The sequence below is a fragment of the Anas acuta genome, chromosome 3, assembly GCF_963932015.1.
Source record: "Anas acuta chromosome 3, bAnaAcu1.1, whole genome shotgun sequence".
NCBI classification, from domain to species: domain Eukaryota; kingdom Metazoa; phylum Chordata; class Aves; order Anseriformes; family Anatidae; genus Anas; species Anas acuta.
This window is the reverse complement of record NC_088981.1, coordinates 84,078,345-84,098,812: the sequence shown is the minus strand read 5'-3', so window position 1 is coordinate 84,098,812 and position 20,468 is coordinate 84,078,345. Positions and strand designations below refer to the sequence as shown.

The window sequence follows — 20,468 nt, the reverse complement described above, 5'->3', positions numbered from 1 at the left end:
CTATGGGGCTTGGCAAGGCAGTGAGGACAGCCCCGTGTGGGGCAGGAGGACCAGGAGCAGCTGGGTGGGATGTCTGGCATGGAGAGGCGACCCTGTTGGTGAGGCTGTCTGCCTTTGGGGTGAATTTAAGCATCTCGTGCACCACGCACCCTGCACCTGTGGTGCTGCGGGCAAGCAGGCAGCACACTAGAGGCACGGTGCAAGCTGTTTGGCAGACTTTCACACACGGATGGCGGCACTTAGCACTTGGGGCAGGTTTCCTCACACCACATTTTCCTAACACCACACAGGCGGCAGGACTACAGCGCCCGGCGGCCCCTGCGCGCCGCCCCCACCTGCCCGCCTCTCGCCGCTCCCGCCCGCCGGCTCGCCTCAGGGGGAGCCTGAGGAGAGAGGGAGGGAGGGAGGAGGCGGCGGAGCCGGTGTCCTGCCCCATCCCGTCCCCGTGTCCCCGCGTCCCCGCCGTGGCCGCTGATGAGGTGAAGATGGTGATCCGCGTCTTCGTCGCCTCCTCCTCGGGCTCGGTGGCGGTGAGTGGGGGGCGAGGGGGCTGAGGTGAAGCCGCCCCGTGGCTGGCGGGGGTCGCTGCCCAGCGGGAGCCCCCAAAACAGCCCCGGGGGTCCACAGGCGGCTGGGATCCGGGGCTGGATGTGCCCGGGCTGAGGGGAGTCTTGGGGAAAAAAAAAAAAAGTGCGTTTTGGGGGAAAAACAGGCTCACCCCCATCCCCGAGGGGCTGCCGGAGTTGTTTGTAAAGCGCCTCGGGGCAAGTCCTGAGGAAGGCTCGTCCTGGGGACATGTGTGGGGCTGGCTGGAGGGTTTTTAAGCCCTTAAAACCGGGCTGAGCTCCCCCACATGGGGGGGACCCCGGTGCGGGCAGAGGCAAATGCAATAAATGAGAGCCTGGAGACGAGCCTCACCTCCCTGAATTCCCACTTGCTCTGGAAAAGGTACAGCTCCTGTCAGACTCGGCTTGGAGAAGCATCGCTGTGTCCCTCTGCCTAAATGAAGCTCCTCTTGGTGCACTAATTCCATGTGTGACCCGTGAGTTTCCATATTTTTCATAGAAAATTGACAGTGCTCGGTTCCGTGAAGGCAGTCCGAGCGTAAGCGTTCAGCTGAAGTTGTTCTCTAATGAGAGCCATCAGAAGGATTTAGATGTAATTGCTGCTCTGTATGGTTCAGCAGCGTTTCGTGTTGTGGAAGGACGTGGCACTTTTCCCATCCGAAGGTTTAATGCATGTTCGCTGCCTTCAGTCTCTTACTGCCTGGTATTTGCTTTCAGTTCAGCAGCACGGTGACAGGTATGTGCGCTGATATGTTTTGGCATGAAGCGTTCAAGATGCTCAGTAGCTGCGTTACAGCTAATAAAAATTAATTACCCGTTTCAGTAGCCAGCTGAGTAGACACCGAGCGTCCTCAGGACTCTGCAGTCCGTGTGCATCAGGCAGCCGGCACAGAAACCTCTCCTTGCCTCCGCTGGCAGTTGGGTTTGTTGTGGCACTCTGGTATAGCGAGGTTTAGTTTCTGTTTCAAACAATACTCTTTAGTTTTATATTTTGTTTTTCTTGGGGGTGGAGAAGGACCACATAATTAGATCACCATATCTCCTCTTTTGACCAGCCTGCAAATAGGCTATTGATTGGAGTTTTTGATTCTGCCCTTTCCTTCTCCTGCCTCTGCCTGCAAGGTAAATACCTGGTTAGCAGCACCATAAATTCTTCTTCACTGTCTATTAACCCAACAAACCAAATCTGAGGTTGAAAAGCAATTTAGTTTGCATGCTGGTTCATCTGCTACCTTTTTTTTTTTTCCTGGGTCTGACAAGAAGATGACATCTACCAGGAATAACAGTTTGCATACTGGTGATAATCAACATTTTTTGCATAGTCAGCAGTACATCTGAGTATGATCTAGCCAGGGAAGAATAGTTAATTGAATGGCTGAAGGTACTCCTACCCGGGACCAGAGCTGTCACATCTCTTCACTGTCTGCTTTTCTTCATCTGTGTTATCTTAGCATTTAGGAATCTTCATCATGCACTAAGTTCCTGCTGTGCTCAGTGTTGGGCTTTTTTTTCCTGTGGGCTTTGTGGGGGTGTCTGTAGATCATGGCTAAGTGATTGAGGAAAATCACAAACTATTATCAGCGGGTTATGTGGGAATCCTTGTCTGGAGAAAAGGGCAGTAACTGTATTTGCACATCTCTAAGCAGGGAAATTTAAAGCTTATTTTCATCCTCCTGAGCATAAGAACAATAACTAAGCATCAGTGAAGGTAAATAAAAAGTGATTGAGTTGTGCAATTCTTTGTCTTCTACTCCAGGCTTCTGTAGAACAACATCAGATTATCAGATACTTCTTGGGTTGCAGTTCATGAGACAGGATGATTTCCCTGTCTAGAGAAATAAGTAGCCCTCATAGATACTGCTCTGTCTTCTGTCTAGCTGTAACGTTCCTGAGAAATACACTGATTGTGTAGTCAGCAAAGATCTCAGTTTCTGTAAGTATAACTGTCCCTGGCAACTTCTAAAATATTTATTGATCCCGTGTTATGGTGCAATTTGTTTTATGCTAAAGAATATCAAAATACATGCTAGCTATACAAAATTCGAAGCGTTTTGGGAGTAATTTGGAGAATGAGAAATAGAAGTTGACAGAGTGGATGAGGAGCAGCCAAGAACAACATGAACTTTCTGTCCAGTTGGGACAAGACACTTCCTTGCAACATCTTCCACACCTCTGAAGGTTTGTAGACCACTGAGAGGTTAATAGTAGTATTCTTTATTTTTAATAAAACTTGTAAATATTAATGCCTCGTGAGCTTAAAAGAGCCCATGGCAATGAAACCTAGTTGTTGCTTAAGTGGAAACATTCCTCTGCAGTGCTTACCGAAGCTGGCCTGTGGGTTTACGTGGTAGGGATGCTGTAGGCAAGTTCCTGAGTAAGGAGAGGCATTGTGTTTATGTGTACATTTCTAAATAACATCGCGTTGTTTTAAGCACGCATCAGACAGATGCAATTGAATCACAATGGGAAGCCTCTGAATAGGCAGGCAAGGCATGTTTTTACAAGCCTTTCCATCTTCTACTTTTTCTGACCTGAATTTCTATTTGTTGCTGGTGAGCTGTATCGAATTCCAAGCACTTTGTAGGCTGGGGAGGCAGGCTTTGCTACTCCTCCTTAATAAAGACAAATGGTCTTTTCTTTTGTGCTGAGGAGAAAGGCTACTTTAAAATTAGCCTTTACCTTTCTCCCTCAACAGTGCTTCACTGTTTTCAGGAAACAGTTTCTTTGTTTTTCAACAAACCATTCCAAGGTGACTGTAATTCAATCCACTTCACGTTTTCCAGTCTATCAATAAAAATCTGTTCTTTTCCTTGTGCTGCTGTAATATGTATTGACTCAATTAAATGGTTTTCATTGTTTTCAAGCTAGATTTACCTTAGACAGGAAGCTGGTAGTACTAGCTAAGTAACTTTTTGCTGGAATTCCTACAGCTAGCTGGAAATACCTAACCAGAGGGACTTCTGACCTCTGGCACTCAGAGGACTGAAGATCAGGTAAAGGAAATGTCGTTGAAGAGCTTTCAGATAATGAAGAAACTTTGAACAACTGTTTCACTTGTACTTTTTTTTTCCTGTCTAGTAATAATTTATTGCCTTGGAGCTTCCTCTGTTAAGCTGAGCAGGTATATAGGGAAGTTACTGAAGAACAGGGGGTAGAATCTGCTCTGACTAGTGAGAGATGCAGAACTTTCCCATGGAAATTTTTGTGTGTTCATAAGATGTGAAAAACATAACTGAAATCAATTCAGTTTAATGTACAAGAGCAAGCATTGCTCAGGCATAGACTTCTTGAGAATGTGTTTGGGAAGGAACAGCATCGATCTGAAAAGAATAGACTTCTTTTAAAAGATCAGAAGTTGAAAACTGACTCTTGCTAATGAAGACAATAATGTGTTTTTTTTTTTTTCTAGGAAGCTTGATAAGATAGGTATAATTATAGTGAAGTTGTTTCTATAGCAAATATTGGTTTTGTGAGACTAAAGCTTTGCTTTTTTTAAAGCATATTATGCAGGTCAATGTATAAGTGCAAACACGTTGGAATTTTTGCTTCCTGGAATTACTTTAAACCATGGTATAAAACATCAGAATGCCAGAGCAATCACAGTTGCGTTTATTTGGTTGGATAATATAATTGAAGGCAAATAAAATGCTAATGTCCTTTTGGCTAAGCTTGTCTCCTGGTGATAAGGACAACTTTCATCCCCACCTTTGTTTGTACAGGCTTGAGAAACTCAGTGTTTCTCAGTGCTGCTCAGGAAGAATGTGCTTCTTGTTGAGAGGCGTGGAAGAATTAACTTAGAATGTGTTGATTTTAGAGTATCCACCAGCTAGCAGATTTTTTTGCCTCTCTGCACCCCAAAGCAACAACAGTCAAAACTGGAAGTGGTTGAGCTGTACAAACGCTTTTTGTGAAAATTGTGTTGGTTCTGGCAGTCGCTTGAAGGGATCTTCAGCTTGTTGCATGTGACTTAGAGAAATTCAGCTACCTATGGCATTAAACTTTGCAAATTATAAACAGTATCATGAATTTTTAATATTGGAAGTTTGTAAAACCAGATGACAGCAGCAGGTAAGGTAGTTTTTCAGAAGTGAAATGTAATCCTTGCAACTAGAAGCAAACCTGCAATGTTTACATGGGAAATAGCAATATTTTAAATGTATAAGCACAGCGTTGTCTTGCATCTGTTCGCATGCTCCGAATACACCTGTTGGATTGGATGCTAAGGTCGGATTTATGGATTGTGGTCGTTGTACTGTGTCGCTTCATTCGATCAAAGTGATGGTGCTTTTGATTATGCACCTGCAGAGTAGTGCTGTAGCAAAAGCAGTGAGACCAGAAGGAAAAATGGACACCTCCAGATTCTTGCTTGGTCACAGGATGCATCAGGGATCTCGTGGATTTGTGGGCTTGACCTTAGCAGTTGTATCCTGCCCATAGGAGAGGGCAGGGGACTTTCTGAGCAACAGAATGCGTTCCTGCATCATTCCTCAGTTTTCCTCTTGCTGAGTGGCTCACGTTCAGCTTGGTGGGCTTCTGTCTGTCCTGACAGCAGGGTTCATGTAACAAAGGGAGCCTGAGAGCCCCGGTCATGGCCGAATTCTGCAACAGGGAGCTCAGCACTGAAGGCTTTGTCTCTTTTTCTCCCTAAGGACCCCCTGTGGATCTAGCTCAGATCCGAGTTCTAGGTACATCCTGAGAACTGAGAGCCTCCAAACGATGGCTCAGAGAGCTCGAGGAATGTGTGTGTTCATCAGGGAGCCCGGCAAGAACCTGGGCACAAGAATACAGGTGGAATTCAGACCATCTGCACACGGTATTCAGTACCTAACAGTTGCGCCACTCCTGTGTGCTCGAGTGCTTCTCAAATATTTACCTTTCTTCTTGGCAGATAGATCATGTCAGAAACAATGCTACCGTGTACAACACCCTTTGGAATACATAGCGTTAGGAGCAGGAGGACTGTTGCCGACCTTTGTTTGCAATCGGAGCTGCAATAAAACTTCAAAGGAGGTATTGTGCTGAGTGGGTTCCTGAGGACTGTTCGGAGCATGTTTTGAGTCTCTGTATGCTGATCTGCTTTGTACAGGCAATGTCTCTGACAGCTATATAATGACTTTCTCATTGCAGACTTAGCCCTCTGTCTTGAATATATTCAAGTGGACAGGAAAGACTGAAATGACTGATAACAGGCAACTTGGTAATTTTAACGCCCCCGCCTTTTTTATTTATTTTCCCTGTAGAACGTCACTGTCAGGGTGCAAGTCCCTGAATGGGCGTAATTCACTGATGGGGGCCTGCTCTCCTTAATCTTCAATCACATCATCAAAGCCTGGAAATACATTTTCCTATCCCTGGTTGTAGTGCCAAGGGGTCAAAGGAGATCACATATAAGTGAATTTGATGTTAACAAACAAAGAAACACAACTAAGTTACATGCAATTTACTGATTAAATGACTTTCAGATTATTTCTATTTTTGTTTTGTGAACTGCAAATCAATTTGTGCACCTGACTCACCTGTTTTCTGGAGAATACAACCGGGGAGGAAGGGCAGGGACTGAAGCATGTGCTGTACTGCAGTCATCCTTGTTTTGTTGTCTGGCGCTGGTACGCCGATGTAGAAACTGCCACTCTCTCAGTTGTCATCGTCACGTTATTCTCTGCCAACGCTGCTCCTGCACAGTCCCATCCCAGCACAGGAGCAAGGCAGGCAGCTCTCGTGCTGTTAGCACCTTGGGTCGATGCAGCTGCTTGCTTCAGTGAAGCTGAACTGGAGCTCTTGGTACCAGAAAGGTGCCAGAAACCTTCAGACTGAAGGCTGCAGGCTTTCCGTGCACAGCTTACCGCAGGCAGGGCGCCTGCCTTCTTGTCACTGCGAAGGCCACGCACACAATTTGTGCACGACATGATCCCAAGCTTGTTGAGATTAATGATAATGTTTTCATTGACCAACTGGGCTTTTGTCTGAGCCAGGTGGCTTCCATACTTATATTAAACCTAAATGGTATCTTGTGTGTGTGTGGAAAGGTGCAGGACCTCAGTGGTGTGCAATGTTCTGAATGGTTTTATTCACACGTGAACTGGATGCTGCTGTTGGCTCCAGGTTTGACTTGCTCTAACACCTCCTGCAAACAACATAGTGCCCTCGTTAGCTGTAAGGAGAAATGAACCTCAGGATATAAGCTCCTAGTTCAGCTGGAAGAACCAGGCTGTTGGTAGAAGGGCTCTGTTGGGCCACTGAGCCTCTGTCCTTGTGCAGACCACAGCCACGAAGCGCCGGTCATGTGGTTTACAGGCCACCACCGAGACAAGAACTTAACTTCCTGGGAAACACTTCTTCTGGAGGACTGGGAGGTCAGAAACAAACAGCTGTGGCTCCTGTGAAGTCACGTCTCTCTTGTGTTCTCAAATCCTTTCCCACTTTTAAAACTTCAAGGCCTGCAGGTAAAATTCAAGAAACAATGGGGATGTACCAGTAAATGGAAAAGGGTTCTGGTTGACGTTATCTGATGGTACCAAAGCTCAGAAAACAAAGCTTGCCACTGTAATGGAACAATATTTATTCAAGGTAAATTATCTTTCTTTGTACTTGTAAGAGCTTAAAAAATCGCCTGTGATTTAATTGATGTATTGAATATTCTGTTTCTAGTGGGCTTGTCAAAGATGAAGTATACTGCTGAGTAAGTCTGTTTCACTTGTTATATGAATGCTTTTGATTTTAGGCAAAATCAAAGCAAAAATTAAGTTTAGGATGAAACACGGTTCACTTGCTGTCTGCTAGATTCTTGCTGGTACTCTTCTGTACAGTGTGTCTTCCAATTGAATTGTTTCAGACAGCTTAGACTTTGATTTATCTAAAGAGGGGAATGTAAATAAATCAGGATTTGTGGAAAAAATAGTTGGTGTTTAAGGAAGTTCTTTATTGTAGGAAGTCAGGATTTCTTTTTTCTTTAGCAATCTGAGTATGACTTGGAGGTGCAGAATTGTCCCTAAGCTGCTGACCCAGGCTGTGTCATTCTGCTGGCAAATACACCAAGGGCAATGGTTTCCTCAGCTGCAGCCTAAAGTGTCTTCCTCCAAAGGGAATCTGGGATGATCTTTATGATGCAAGTGGTGTGAAAGCCTGGTTAAGAGGAGTAATGAACACAGAAGATGCAAGTCCCTGAAGTTGGTGGGTTTCCTTCTTGGTGGGGTGGGGGAAGATGCAGAGGCAGTGGCAATGTTTCCTACCTGTGGCTGTCAGTGGAAACAGCCTGGAATTAACAGCCTGGAAGAGCTGAGTTTCTCAGTAGCCATGGGATGGAGGAAACCATCTTCTCTCCTGGGTTTGTGTGTTGTGTTGTCAGTGCCCATCAGGTGGGCAGGTGGAGTTGACTCAAACTTAAGTTACTGTTGGCTCTCCTGTCTGACAGCAAACATGGGATTAATTTCAGGGGGACTCATGTAGGTGAGCAGAGCGTGGCCTGGTGTTTCTAGCAATGACTCAGTGTTGCTGGAGAATGGGCTGAGTGCAGGTATCGTACTTTTGGGGTGCTAAATGTTACAGTGATGAGCAACCTTCTTAAAACAAGTTATTTTTTTCTTCTTGTTAGAGGTGGAAACGGAAAACAACTGCATTTTAGATTAGTATACAAACATGTTTAACCTAAATTTAATATTGTATGCCACTGTAAAGTAAGCAGAGAAAGGGGATTAACTGGCTTGCTAGTTAATTTATGAAGAGAAGCTCTTAGGAGCTGCAGGTTGTCCAGTGACTCATGTTAATCACCACCACCAACATGCCCTTCGGTTGTCGCCCACCTCCCCTGGGTGGCACAGAGCTTGTCTGGGTGGTTAAGAGTTCCAGGGTTTTTGCTGGCAGTTCTGTTTTCACCTCAGGATAACTAATCCCCACCAGCCCTGCTAAGAGAACTTGGAAAACTGTAAGGTGGTGCTTGTTTTACTGCAAGGAACAAACTTGCAGAAGTCAATGCCTAGGAGGGACCTTTGCAAATACATCAATCTGCCTCTTATTCGAGTACACACGTGTGGATGTGCATGTATATGTATAGTGTTATGTCCATATGTCTGCACGTATATTCGTGTGTGTATATGGTTTTTAACCTCAGAGGTGCTGATAGATGCTAATTAGCACTCAGTAAAAACTAAATGCTAATTTTTACATCCCCAGGAGAGAAAAAACAAAAACATTCTGGTGCCTGACGTCGGTAGCTCAAGAGACATCAGCATCTGGCTGAACTCTGACAAAATGACTGCTGCTTTATTCAAATGGTCAGACCTCGTGGCACTGTAATCACGAGTGTCTGTTGTCCATGTAAACTAGAATGCAAAGACTGGATGTGCAGTGGCATAACTCTCTCTATCCCTACCTAGGGAAAAGGAACCTCAGTGTTTTCAGTGCTGGGAAGAATTTTGTCTAAGAGCTCCAACAGGGCTAGCAGTGGCACTTTAAGACCTTACTTCTTATAACTCTGCAGCTGCTTTCCTGTTGCAGAGCTTCTCTCAAGTAGAGGTACCTGTGTTTTAACCTCTTTGGTTGCAGCCTTATGTGTTTGCCACGGCTGCTGAAAGTGGGCCAGCAACACTTTGGCCTGTGAAATCGAGCATCTGAAGGAGGAGAGGACACGTCCAGTGCTGCCGCTGCTGCAGGGTAAGTGATAACTGCTGGCAAGGAGGGAGTGGCAAGCTGCTGCTTGCAGGAAAGCCTTTAAACAGCCACAGCGTCTGGCTTCCTGAACATCCCATTTTGTGGGATTGTTCTGCTGCAAGCTCTGCCAGCAGGGTTACTGTCAGGCCGCGTGTTTGCAGGCAGAGCCCTGAAACCACAGAGTCATAGTACACGTTAAATACAAACCAGAGCATGTGATTATGTACGTGTCCTTCACACGCAGTGGGAAGGTTTTCCTGTGGGCTTTTAGTTTTCCTGCTTTAACGGAGACAGAGCTTTGTTTACCTTCACGTGCTGGGAGCTACAGCAGGCTGTAACCCTTTGCTACGTAATGTGGGTCCTAGGATTCAGTGGATAGATCCCACTTGGAGCAAGAGAATGTGACAAAAAAATCCATCATGATTTAATGGTGGAAATTCCATCACAACATTGACAAATCACTTTATTTCCTGATATTTTCACATGTTGCAGCATATGATGTTGGGTGTTACCTGTGCTTTTAAAATCTCTTGAGTGATTCTTTGGAACACTTTAATAGTAACGTTACAAAGATTGCTTTGTTAATCATCGAATTGGGTCTGTGTTTTCAGACAACAGCAAAAGATTTTTGCGTGTTTTTATTTGAAGGAAAGCTTTCTTTGATCCGGTGAGCACTGGAGCATCATCAGCTCAAACCTGTCATTATGTGGCTGCAGGGCTAGTGAAGTTCTCATCCCTGCCTAGCCTAAAGAAGAACAAGCATGCATTAAACCTTTCATCTGGATCTGCGTCTCCTAAGGTCAAACAATCTTCCCAAAACATCTCCATTGGGGTGATCTGTTTGTGTAGAAGCAGAGACAGGAGTGGCACTGGAAGGATTTAGATGGGATCAAATTGTTTGGTGGGAACCTGCTGGCTGAGGCTGCCTTGCCAGAGGCAAGGACTCTGCTCTAGTAGAGAGGTTCCCTGCATCTGTGTCTGGGGATACAGGTGGCTGTCCAGAAATGGGGCTGCAGAAGTATGAAAGCAAAGGTAATGTGCACGTCCCAGAGCTGTGAGAAGACTTAAGCTCAAAGGCTGGAGCTGTGTTTGCTGAAAGAGGAATAACATTGACATTTGTTAATAAAGTTAGAAGCCTCGTTCTGCTCTCAGTTGGACCAAAGGTAATTTTGTTATTGATCTGAATAATAGCGGTGGCAGTCAGCCCTAGTTTGGGGACTGATAGCAACAAAATCCATCATCCTAGTGTTACAGAAACACGTGGGTAGGACTTTGCAGTAATACAGTCCAATTTTATCTGAAATCTGACATTTATCTGAAGCCACAAGTGCATTTTTCTGTTGCTGTTTCATATACTGTTGGGAAAAGCCTGTAAATATGCTTAAAACTTAGCACGACAAATTGCCAGTGACTCGTCCTGCTGTTACTGCTGTCAGTGTAAAGGGCATTATCAGGGGTGTGTGTGCCTGTAGCTGGCGGGATGACACAGCTGTGCTGCGTGGATAGCAGCTGGCAGAAGAGAAGGGCGGCAGTATTGACAGCTTCAGCGCACGAACTTGTTTTTCGAATTCTTTAGAGCGCTTTGGGATCCCAATATCTCCGATCCTTCATCCATCAGGAACAGAAAGCAAATAAATGCGAGCACGATCCTCTGTAGGGAAAGGCTGCCTGTTCTTTCTAAGTGTCCAAGGGCTTTTACCATTCCCTGAAATTCACAAAGGGGGGTTGGTGGCTGTGGAAGAAGAATGGTTGTGACTTATTTGTGAAATAAGCCCCCCTTATGTGATTTATGTGGGGACAGGGCTCTGCATGAACCCAGCACATCACTGCTGGGCAGTTCGTGAGCCTGAGCAAGGCTGTGTAGTCTTGGAGCTTGCCTGAATGTCTCTGAAACTCTACCAGGCAGTCAGGACGCTCCTCTGGTGGTGGCATCTTGTGGCTCCCCGCTGCAAGCAGCCAGCTGGGTGCTGCAGAGAGTGCTCTGCAAGGTGCAGGGGGAGCAGCCTCACGGCTAGGGCAGCAGGAGGCTCGCACCAGGAGTCCACAGAGCTGAGACCCTGCCTGGGCGAAACACAAATCACTTCTTACATCTTGTGAGCTGCTGGGTGGTTTTAGCTGCTCTGGTAGATAAATATTCCTGCGCCAATGGGTTTTGGTGCTTAAAGCTACTGAGAAGGAAGAAACATGACCTATTTTTTTAGTGGCAATAGGTTTGCTGTTATATCTCGGCTGCAGTACGTACAGAAAATGCAGCTGGGAATGATTTCGTTGCTGTTACAGAACAACGGGACTGATAAATACACAGAAGGAGTTCACAGCACTTCCAGTGCTCTGCTGACTCACCATGTCACAAAAAAAAAAAGACAATTGTATGTTTTCGTCTCAAAAGTCTAGGTGATACACTTCATTTATGTAATGTGTTTATGTGGATTTCTTGATAAGGGACTTTTTTTTTTAAGGCAAAACTTTTAGTTTTCTTCACAGAATTTGAATTCTGTAACACTTGCTGACTGTCCTAAGCCTGCTAATAAAGCTGATCTTAGTGCTATTTCAGTGAACTTCAAATGGCTCCCAACTATTTAACATATTTTAAGAAAATAAAACATAATTGTGTTTTCTTCCCACTACCAAATCACAATTCTACCAAGCCAGCTGGATTCACATAATAAAGTGACACCTCTAAATCCCTGTGGAGTTTCAGCCACAGCAGGATTGGACTTGTGTGCAAGACCCCAAACTGCTCCCTGTGTTCTAGCCTCAGGAGGAGGTGCTGCGAGATTCAAACACTAATTCCTGGTTCATCACTGCAGGAATAAGGACTGAGTTTCCGATAATTTAACTACCTTGCTGCACTGGGACTTGACTGGGAAGAAAGAATATTCTTCAGAATCGAACAACTTGCATAAATAAAGGAAAATAAGCATATGAATCAAGAAAATATAGCATGGAGATGAGAGAAAAATGTGTTTGGTGAGGAGGCAAACTCTCCTACCAATAAAGAGCAGGTGAGCAAGTGAAGGTTGCCATTATCGTACTTGTATTTATGTACTCACTGTGAAAAGGAAGATAGATACTGCTTGGTGAAGGGGTGTTTTCATGATGCAAAATACTTGCTATAAATATGCCAATTTGACAAAAGAGAACAGAACAAGGAGGAGTTAAGCGCAGAATGCTAAGCAGGAGATGTAAATTAATCTCTGGCAACTTTGAGAGATGTCTGTTGGAAAAATGCACGAAAATAACACTTTCTTTTTAACCAGTCTCTTGAATCGCTGAAACATATGGTAAACTACAAACAAAAACATCTATCTATTGGAAGATTTCAGCTGCCAGCTCGCGTTTGAGTTGTTAGTCTTTTGAAATGAAGGATTCTCGTCCTGCAGGACGGTTTTGTCAGGAGGAGCAATTCGTGATAGCTGAGAACATGCTTTATGAAACCTTAAAACCTTGCGGGCTGCTCAAGCTGTCTGTAGTGTTGTGCTAGCCGCTAGAATCCCCAACATCATTTGAAAACAAGCAAACAAAAAATTTTGTTTTAGTAGTTTTTTGATTTCCACGAGCAGTGCCGTTTGGTTTCATCCTGATGCGATGGGACACGGATCCCATTCATTAGAAGATAGATCCAGCCTCTTACCCTTTTGATGACAAGTAGCGAGCTAAGATTGGGAGGTAGTTGGTATTTCTGTAGAGCTTTTTCTTCTTTTCCTGGTCTTCCCTTTTTTTTTTCAGTCTAGCCTGTGTCTGTTTTCCATTACAGGCTCACTGATGTAAGTAGCCCCCCGAGCAAACTTCCACCTGTCGGGTTTTGGGCAGGGGTAGGCGCGGTTGTACTTGCTAAAGCCTCCTTCGTGTTTCTGAGCACGACCTTGGTACTTGCACAGAGAATGAAGGTTTCTTACAAACCGTCTTAAATAAGAAACTTTCTGCTTCCACTCGCAATAAGAACATGTAGAGGAGTAGATTTAAGTGTGTTTTATCGCAGTGCAGCATCTAACAATGAAAATATGAGGCTAGCAGGCCTTGGATATGGAACAAAGCTCCCTGTCTCCTGTGGCTTTACAGCAAAACTAAATCATGAATTTTCCTTTGCTGACTGCTTGTGAGGAGGAGTCTTTAAAAAAACCAAGCCTGGCTTGAACTAATTGCATTTTGTAAATACGAGGCTTTCAAAAGTAGCATGCGTATCCCACGCAGAGGTAGAGGTAAAAATCTCCCGGCAAAGCGGTGTCTCAGCAGTTCTCAGGGCTCCGCAGGCTTACTTTACATCAAGCTGAACAGATTGCCCTCCCGGTTTGATGGAGGGTTTCATGTGGCGTGTCCTTAATTATGTCTCTGTCTGCAAGCGGCAGGTTGCTGCTGGCTGCAGCCCAGGGCAGTACACACTGCGTGTGGCTGCTGCTCAGGGACTGCTTTATTTCTGGTCAGATGGAAGGGATCTGTGGGAAGTTGTGGGATTTGGAAACACGAATGTATAGGCTTTCTTCAGGGTGAAGTGCTGAAAGTGTTGTGATCTCTGGGGAGGTCTCTGAGCAGGCCATTGCTCTCCTATCACGTGCAGTGCAGTGCTTGCTGCAGCAGCTAGCCGCTTACTTTGCTGCTGGGAGTAGTTATGTAATGCAGAGTTATTTTCCTCTTCCTTCTCTTCTTCCTTTCTCCACCTCACCACGGTCTCTCATCTCCCTTTCCCCTGTGTACCCAGCAGAGTTGTGTTTTGCTGTGCCCAGAACAATGAATTAATCATCTGAAGCCTTGGGAAGGGCTGTCACAGCCCCGCCACCTCTCTGCAGTCAAAACCTTCAGGAATCATAGGGAGGGAAGAGAGAAGAGAAAAAAGTAACCCGTTGGAAGTGATGAGAAGCTTTCAAGGAATTTTGGATAGAGGACGTGATTTAATTTTGCTGAATTTCTGGTCCTTTCTGGGTGTGATCTGTGATGGTAACATCCCTGTTTTGTTACCCTGCTGCTAAAGGAGCTGCGGATCTCTTTGTCTTTTTGACAAGACCATTGCCTTTACTAGAGATCACTGTTAAGGTTAGCTGGGAGATGGTTGAGGAGTGACATAAGTACGTATTAGTTGTGCAGGAAACAGAAACGTTACAGCAGAAGAGTTTCCAGTCTGACAGGCAAAGATATTGAAGGCCGAGTGGCTGAAAACTGCAGGAGAGGTGAATTCTGAGTAGAAGCAGGAAAGGATTTAAGTGAGGGCATTAATTGACTGTGGGAACAATTTACCAAGATGGATAGGTTCCCCGTCATTAACAGTTAAGGAATGGAGCTTAGGGGAAAGCAGTTTGAAGGAAACTCCTTACTCCTAAGCAAAATTGATTCAGGGATGCTAGAAGTCAGAACAGATAACCCCAGTGGTCCCGCCTGGCCTGGCGCGAGGATGGCTTCCAAGTATTTCTGCAAAGTCAGTGGGAGCCTGTTCTGCTGTTACCTGTTGCAAGTCAGGATTGAGAAAAAAAAACAGGGGAGAAAGCCTGGATGCTTCAGCTGAGGTGGACTTTATCAGCTGAGCTGAATAGAATAAGCAATTAACTCATTTAAGCAGTTGTGTATATCAACATTATTGCTGGTTTTAGCCCTAATAAGGAAACCAGCTCCAAGTACTGGGACGAAAGGGAGATGTCTCTGGGGATGTTTTTCTTGTGGGTAGCAATACAGCCTAACAGTAAAACCAAACCCATGAAAACAGAGGTTCAAAAAACAGTCAGCCTGCTCAAAACGTGGAAGACAAACATTGGATCATAATAGTAGACTACTTAGCTCAGTTTTCTTTGCCATGTTAGAGATGGATTAGGATCATATCAGGTAAGCAGATCCTGATTTTGTTTCATAGGCAGTGTGGCTGCTTAACAGAAAGAGGTGACATTGCCTATTCCTGTTTGTATTTATGGCTAGTATTCTTTTGTGACTACAAGGAAATTTTTTTTAAAAAAAAAAATCAACTTTGAATTGCCCACCTGAGGTGAGATAAACGGGATGCCTGTGGAAGCTGCAGTCTCGTTATGGCATACAAGATGAGGTGGGAGTGTTTCTTCCCCTCAGACTTCACAGTGGATGGATATTTTGATGGTTTACCTTACAGAGTCTCCTGGTCTGCTGGGATGTAAGAAAAGCAAAATAATTTGATGCTAAAGCAGCCTATCCTAAAAGAATACAAAGGCTTTCACAAACTGAGGTATGAATAGCCATGAAATGAGTTTTTCTGAACGTAGCATTTCTAATTGGAGGAATACCCTTTTCAGGTTCCTTTTAGTTACGTCAAGTGCTGGGAAGCCGGGAAGCAGCAAGGTAAAAACCCAAATTCCACAAAGAGGGCTGGGGTAACCCCCTTGGTAGTTTGCCAGAGGAGGATGCACTGATCTTCTCCGGGCTCTTGTCAGGAGCTCAGGTCCTCTGTGTAGTGTGGTGAGGAAGGAAGAGGTGGCACTGCTCTTTGGAGCATCTCGTCTCTGCTGTGGGTTTCCTTGGGCTGAGCACTGGAGGTTTGTAACTTGGAGCAACCACAAATGCGAGCTGCAGGCAGGATCGTGAGGCTGACGCACTCCTGCGGCACGGATCCAGTTGTATGGGAAGACAAAGGTCCTGTGGTTTTCGTGGGGCGGCATCAGCTGGCGTCTGTTGTGGCAGATGCTCTGAGCATCAGTCTTCAACAACAAGGCATGATTTAACGGGATTTTTAATGCAAATAATTCTCTCGCTTCATTTTACAGACTTCAGTCAACTCACTAGGGGGGGGAGGAGGAGGAGGAGATGTGACTTTTTTGGCTAAAAATTTTCAGGGCATTTTGTTTAAATTTATGCAGCTGGCACACCCACAGCTGATAACTCACGCAGATGTCATGTGGAGAATTGCAAAGCTTCTGGATTACAAAAAAAAGGCAAAAAAAAAAATCCCCAACAATTTATTTCCCTTCAACATCTTAATTAGGTTTATGAAATTAAAAGGAGAAATTGGGAAATGTGTGTTTGTGGGAGAAACTCTCATGGTGTGAAGGGTAAAGTATTAGGGATCTGCTTAAAGCTGAGTGGCACTTAAACTTGTGTGCACAGTAGAGAGTACTGGAAGAAAAACTGTTTGTTTTGGGCCTCTCTTGCAGCTTTTTTTGTATTTATTTATTTTCTAAAAGAGAGAGGAAGATATTCTCATCCTTTACTTCTGCACTGACAACACGATTCCTGGTTGCAGTTTGTAAGGAAGCTGCAAGAGTCAGGTTGGTTTCGGTCCCAGGAGTGATGACGATGATGCAGTCGTTTTGCTGTTGTGGATAATGCATTGCTTGCAAGCAATTTGTAGCCTTCCGTGTGAAAAAGTGCACAATATGCCTCAAATCCAATACTGTGTATGTTTAAAAAAAAAAAAAAAGAGGAAGAAAAAAGCCTGTGAGACACAACCTGGTTATGCAGCCCATTTCTTCAGGAAGGCAGTCATCTTTTTAGCCCTTTGTCTTTCTAGTTTCTTGAGCTGGCTACTCTCTTATTTTCAAGGAAACAGCGATTCCATCACCAAAAGCTGTGCCTTTTCGTGGTGCATTTGGGTAGACAGGATGGGCTGTGCGACAAGAACAGCTCACATGCACTTTAAAAATCCTCTGATTTCCAAACAGCATCTGGGTCATATGATGCCCACAGGCGTGATTCATCCACCTGGGCTTTATGCCAATCAGCGGCTGTGTGGATCCAACACTCCAGGAATACTGTAAAAATATTAAAGCTGTATTTTTTTTTTCATCAAATAATTCCGTTGATGATAGCTGTAAAAATACAGCGTGTAATTTGTAGCTTCTTTCTGAAGGAATTTGTTTCATTAAGTAGATAAAAAAATACAGCACGGACTGAAGAGAATGCAGAGAGGATTGAGACAAATGAGTACAGCTTCCCTCAGCCCCACATGCTTTCTTTCTCAAGGTTGCTGGCTTGGTATAAAATCCTCTGTGAGGCAGATGTCGTCTTCACCTGACTGCATCTGCTTGGAGCCCAGCTAGCTGGTAAGAGCTGACATTAGGTAGCTGCAGTCAGCTAAAAACTGCCAGCCTTCTGCTTCTGTTGGGCTTTTGCATGAGGATGATAATCTCTTTGAGGGGCAGAAATCCCATACGTTTAGTACATGCCTTTTTATGCAGGGAAGTTAGTTTTCAGGAGATGAGATCATGCTTATTTTTAGGCATGTGTATTATGCAGACAGACACTCTTAATTAAAGATTCAACGAGCCTTCTTTAGGAAACCATGGAGCTGCATTTTTACAAGATGTCTAGGAAAACAAAAATATGTGCAGCTGGGTAGAGTGTGCTTCTTTTTTTTCTCCCTCTCAGATGTACCAACATGTTTATCTCAGTGGACGCCTATAGACACCTATAGACTCTTCAGGGACATGCCAGGTTGCTCACCTTGCATTTCTAGCTGCCTGTATACTTCAAAAATGTAGCCCCTAATGATTTTGAAAACCAGCTACATCTTTTACCTCCTACTTGTTACAGTCCTATACAGATTATTTTTAAAAAGCTTCTTCTAGAGAGTAAAGGCTGACATTCCCACAGTAGGACTAGAGAGACAGCCTTCTAAAAATGAAGCATAACCTTTGCCAACTTGCAGAGAAACAGCAGTGTTTGACTGCGATGAATTTAAAACTGGAAAAAAATATTTTCTCCTCTCTCTTCCTGAGCTTGTGACTTTCTGTCATGTGGATGTGGGACAGGATAGAAGGAATGCACTCAGGTTTGTAAATGAGTCTGGGTTATGGGGGCCTTGCTCTGATGTATTGTTTTGCTTTTTTCTTTCATTCATCTAGATAAAGAAGAGGCAACAAGATGTGGTGAGGTTTCTGGAAGCCAATCGCATCGAGTTTGAAGAAGTGGATATCACAATGTCAGAGGAGAAAAGACAGTGGATGTACAAAAACATTCCCGAGGACAGGCAGCCCGCACAAGGCAACCCACTGCCACCGCAGATATTCAGCGATGACCGGTACTGTGGAGTAAGTAGCTGCCGTGGTGTATGTGCCCTGTTGGCCACTGAAACAGACAGACCTTGCTGTTGAGCTTCTTCAGCAGTATCTGAAGGTTAAGGTTAAAGTCTGGGGAGGAGGATCCTGCGGTAAAAATTCAGATCCTCCATAAACGCGTGTGTTGTCTTCAGCTAGCGGATGCCCTCTGTGGATGTAAGAATTGGTAACATTACCTGCTTCGTGTACAGCCTGTTGATGGTGAAGTCCCTTGTAAGGCTGCTAATATCTGTGTAGTTCTGGTTTTGCTGCTACTTGGGTCTAGGCCAAGCGTAAAAATTCAGAAGGAAATTTTTGGTACAGTAAATGAGAGCACAGCCTAGATTGAGTTACATTGTCATTGTAATTAAGCTCCCTCTCTGCTGCTGTTATAGCATAAATCTAATTTATGCTCAGAAAGCCTTGATGCAGTCGGAGTCTCTAGGATAAACAAAACCTATTTGCTATTTGAACTTGGGAAGAGCTTTATTTTTCCCTAAAGAAAAGCAGCTTGAGACTTCTCTTTTTCTGCTGAAAGACTGGTAAGCTTGAGAGCTTGCGAATCTGACAGCAGATCGATGGGTGGGCTAATTTGTCTGATGGTGTAAGCTGCAATAACTCCTCCATCTGCTAGTGCAAGCTGAAGTGGTAGTCTTTGACTGATACATTAAGAACGGTGCCATATGAATGTTTTATTTCCCTGCTTAGCCAGCAGCCCTGATTTTTAGGTGCCCTTATAGTCTGGGAGAATCTTCCCGGAGCTGAGACTCTTAACAAAATGCTGTAAGAAGACCAGAGCTGGCTCCTCTCTGCCTTGCTACGTTCTTTCGTGCTTCAGCTGTGTCATCTGTACATCCTTTAGGAGGCAGGGCTGAGGTGACCGCCAGGCTGGCTGGTGAGGTTGACAGATTTGCCACGCTGGGTGCATCAGGAAGCAATTTTGTGAGGTTTGTATGCGAATTTTGTAGGAGGTTGCCATGGGGAAGTTGGGGTCACAGTAGCTGGACCAGAGAAAATGTGGGCACTGTGTAGGTGTCTGGCTGCAGCGTGGTGGAGAGAAATCCAAGCGGGTTCTAACTTCCCCCTGCCTGACTCCGCTGCAGCACAGCTGAGCTGCTTGTGGCTGCTGGGTGATCCCCATCAGCTGAGAACCCGTCAGCTGCGCTGCGCTGGGTGGGTAGCTTAGGGCAGGAAGTGCACAAGGAGGATCCAGGATCCTCAGCCACAAACAGACTGAGTATGATGCAGCAGCTAATTGGCTTTCTGAAACAAGATATTCAACATCCCTCCATATATTTCGTATTGGCCTTCCTTGTGTACTTTCTACCTCAGTTATTTAACTCATACCTTCCTACTTCAGGGTAAGAAATATCCATTAAAGAAAAGTATCTGGGACATGGAAGGATTTTTAACAATCACTTATGGAGCAGCTTCCTCACTTGCAAATAACAATATTTGCTTTGTTCAGTGTGATGCTAGTTTGTCTGCGGAATACATTTTTTTAAGCAGTTGTTTTTTATCCTTTCTGCATCTCTGCAGCTTTTCTTTATGGCATGTTTTAACTTAGTCTTAGAAATTGCTGTTTGGCATTAGCACGGCCAAAGATGTCATGCAACATGCAAGATGATCTTGTTAATCTGCCTGCTCAGCTGATAGCTGTTTTGAGCAGAGTTAATCCTATTACCAGACCTCACTGGCTGTAGGAACACCTTTAATGAGCAAACATGCTTTGAAAGGAACTGTGTATTTTCTAGGATGAAGGAAAAAGTATCTGCCATATCTCCTACATCCATCGTTTAACCTGACAGCATTAGGTAATGAAGTTCTCAGGTAATAAATTGGGGGCAGAACATTAGGCAGGAGACAAAGGAGGTGAGTACTGGAAAGGAAGTTGGAATATCACACAGAAGTTAGCTGAAGTCAGCAAACATCGTGTCTCCATTTTGATTTCCACAGTGAGGGTTTTCATATGTTTATCTTGGTATGTTTAAAAAAAAAATCACTATTAAATAATTTAAACTAAAAAATAACCACCAGGATTTCTGTTCATTGAGTTAGTGAAAATTGTAGCTTATTCCTGATTTGTGTCCAGGCAACTTCTGATCCAATTTGCTCTATTAACAAACGCTGTCTGCTTCTTTGCCTGCCAGTTCGACAGTCTCAGCACGCTACCAGGAAACTGCCTGGGTGCTCATTCTGACTTACACCTTATTACTGACAGTACAGACTGGTCAGATCCATTGCTGTTTCCCTAAATGTAGGAGGGCCAGAC

At 44.5% G+C, this 20,468-nt stretch overlaps 1 protein-coding gene across 1 annotated transcript in view; it reads left to right on the top strand.

Moving 5' to 3' along the window:
- The first annotated feature begins 267 nt into the window (after positions 1-267).
- Positions 268-20,468, top strand: part of SH3BGRL2 (SH3 domain binding glutamate rich protein like 2) — a 37,884-nt gene continuing 17,683 nt past the window's right edge. The window contains exons 1-2 of the mRNA XM_068678111.1: positions 268-530; positions 18,005-18,190. Coding sequence (XP_068534212.1) covers positions 486-530; positions 18,005-18,190 — 231 coding nt within the window. The 5' untranslated portion in view covers positions 268-485. The remainder of the gene's footprint in view (positions 531-18,004; positions 18,191-20,468) is intronic.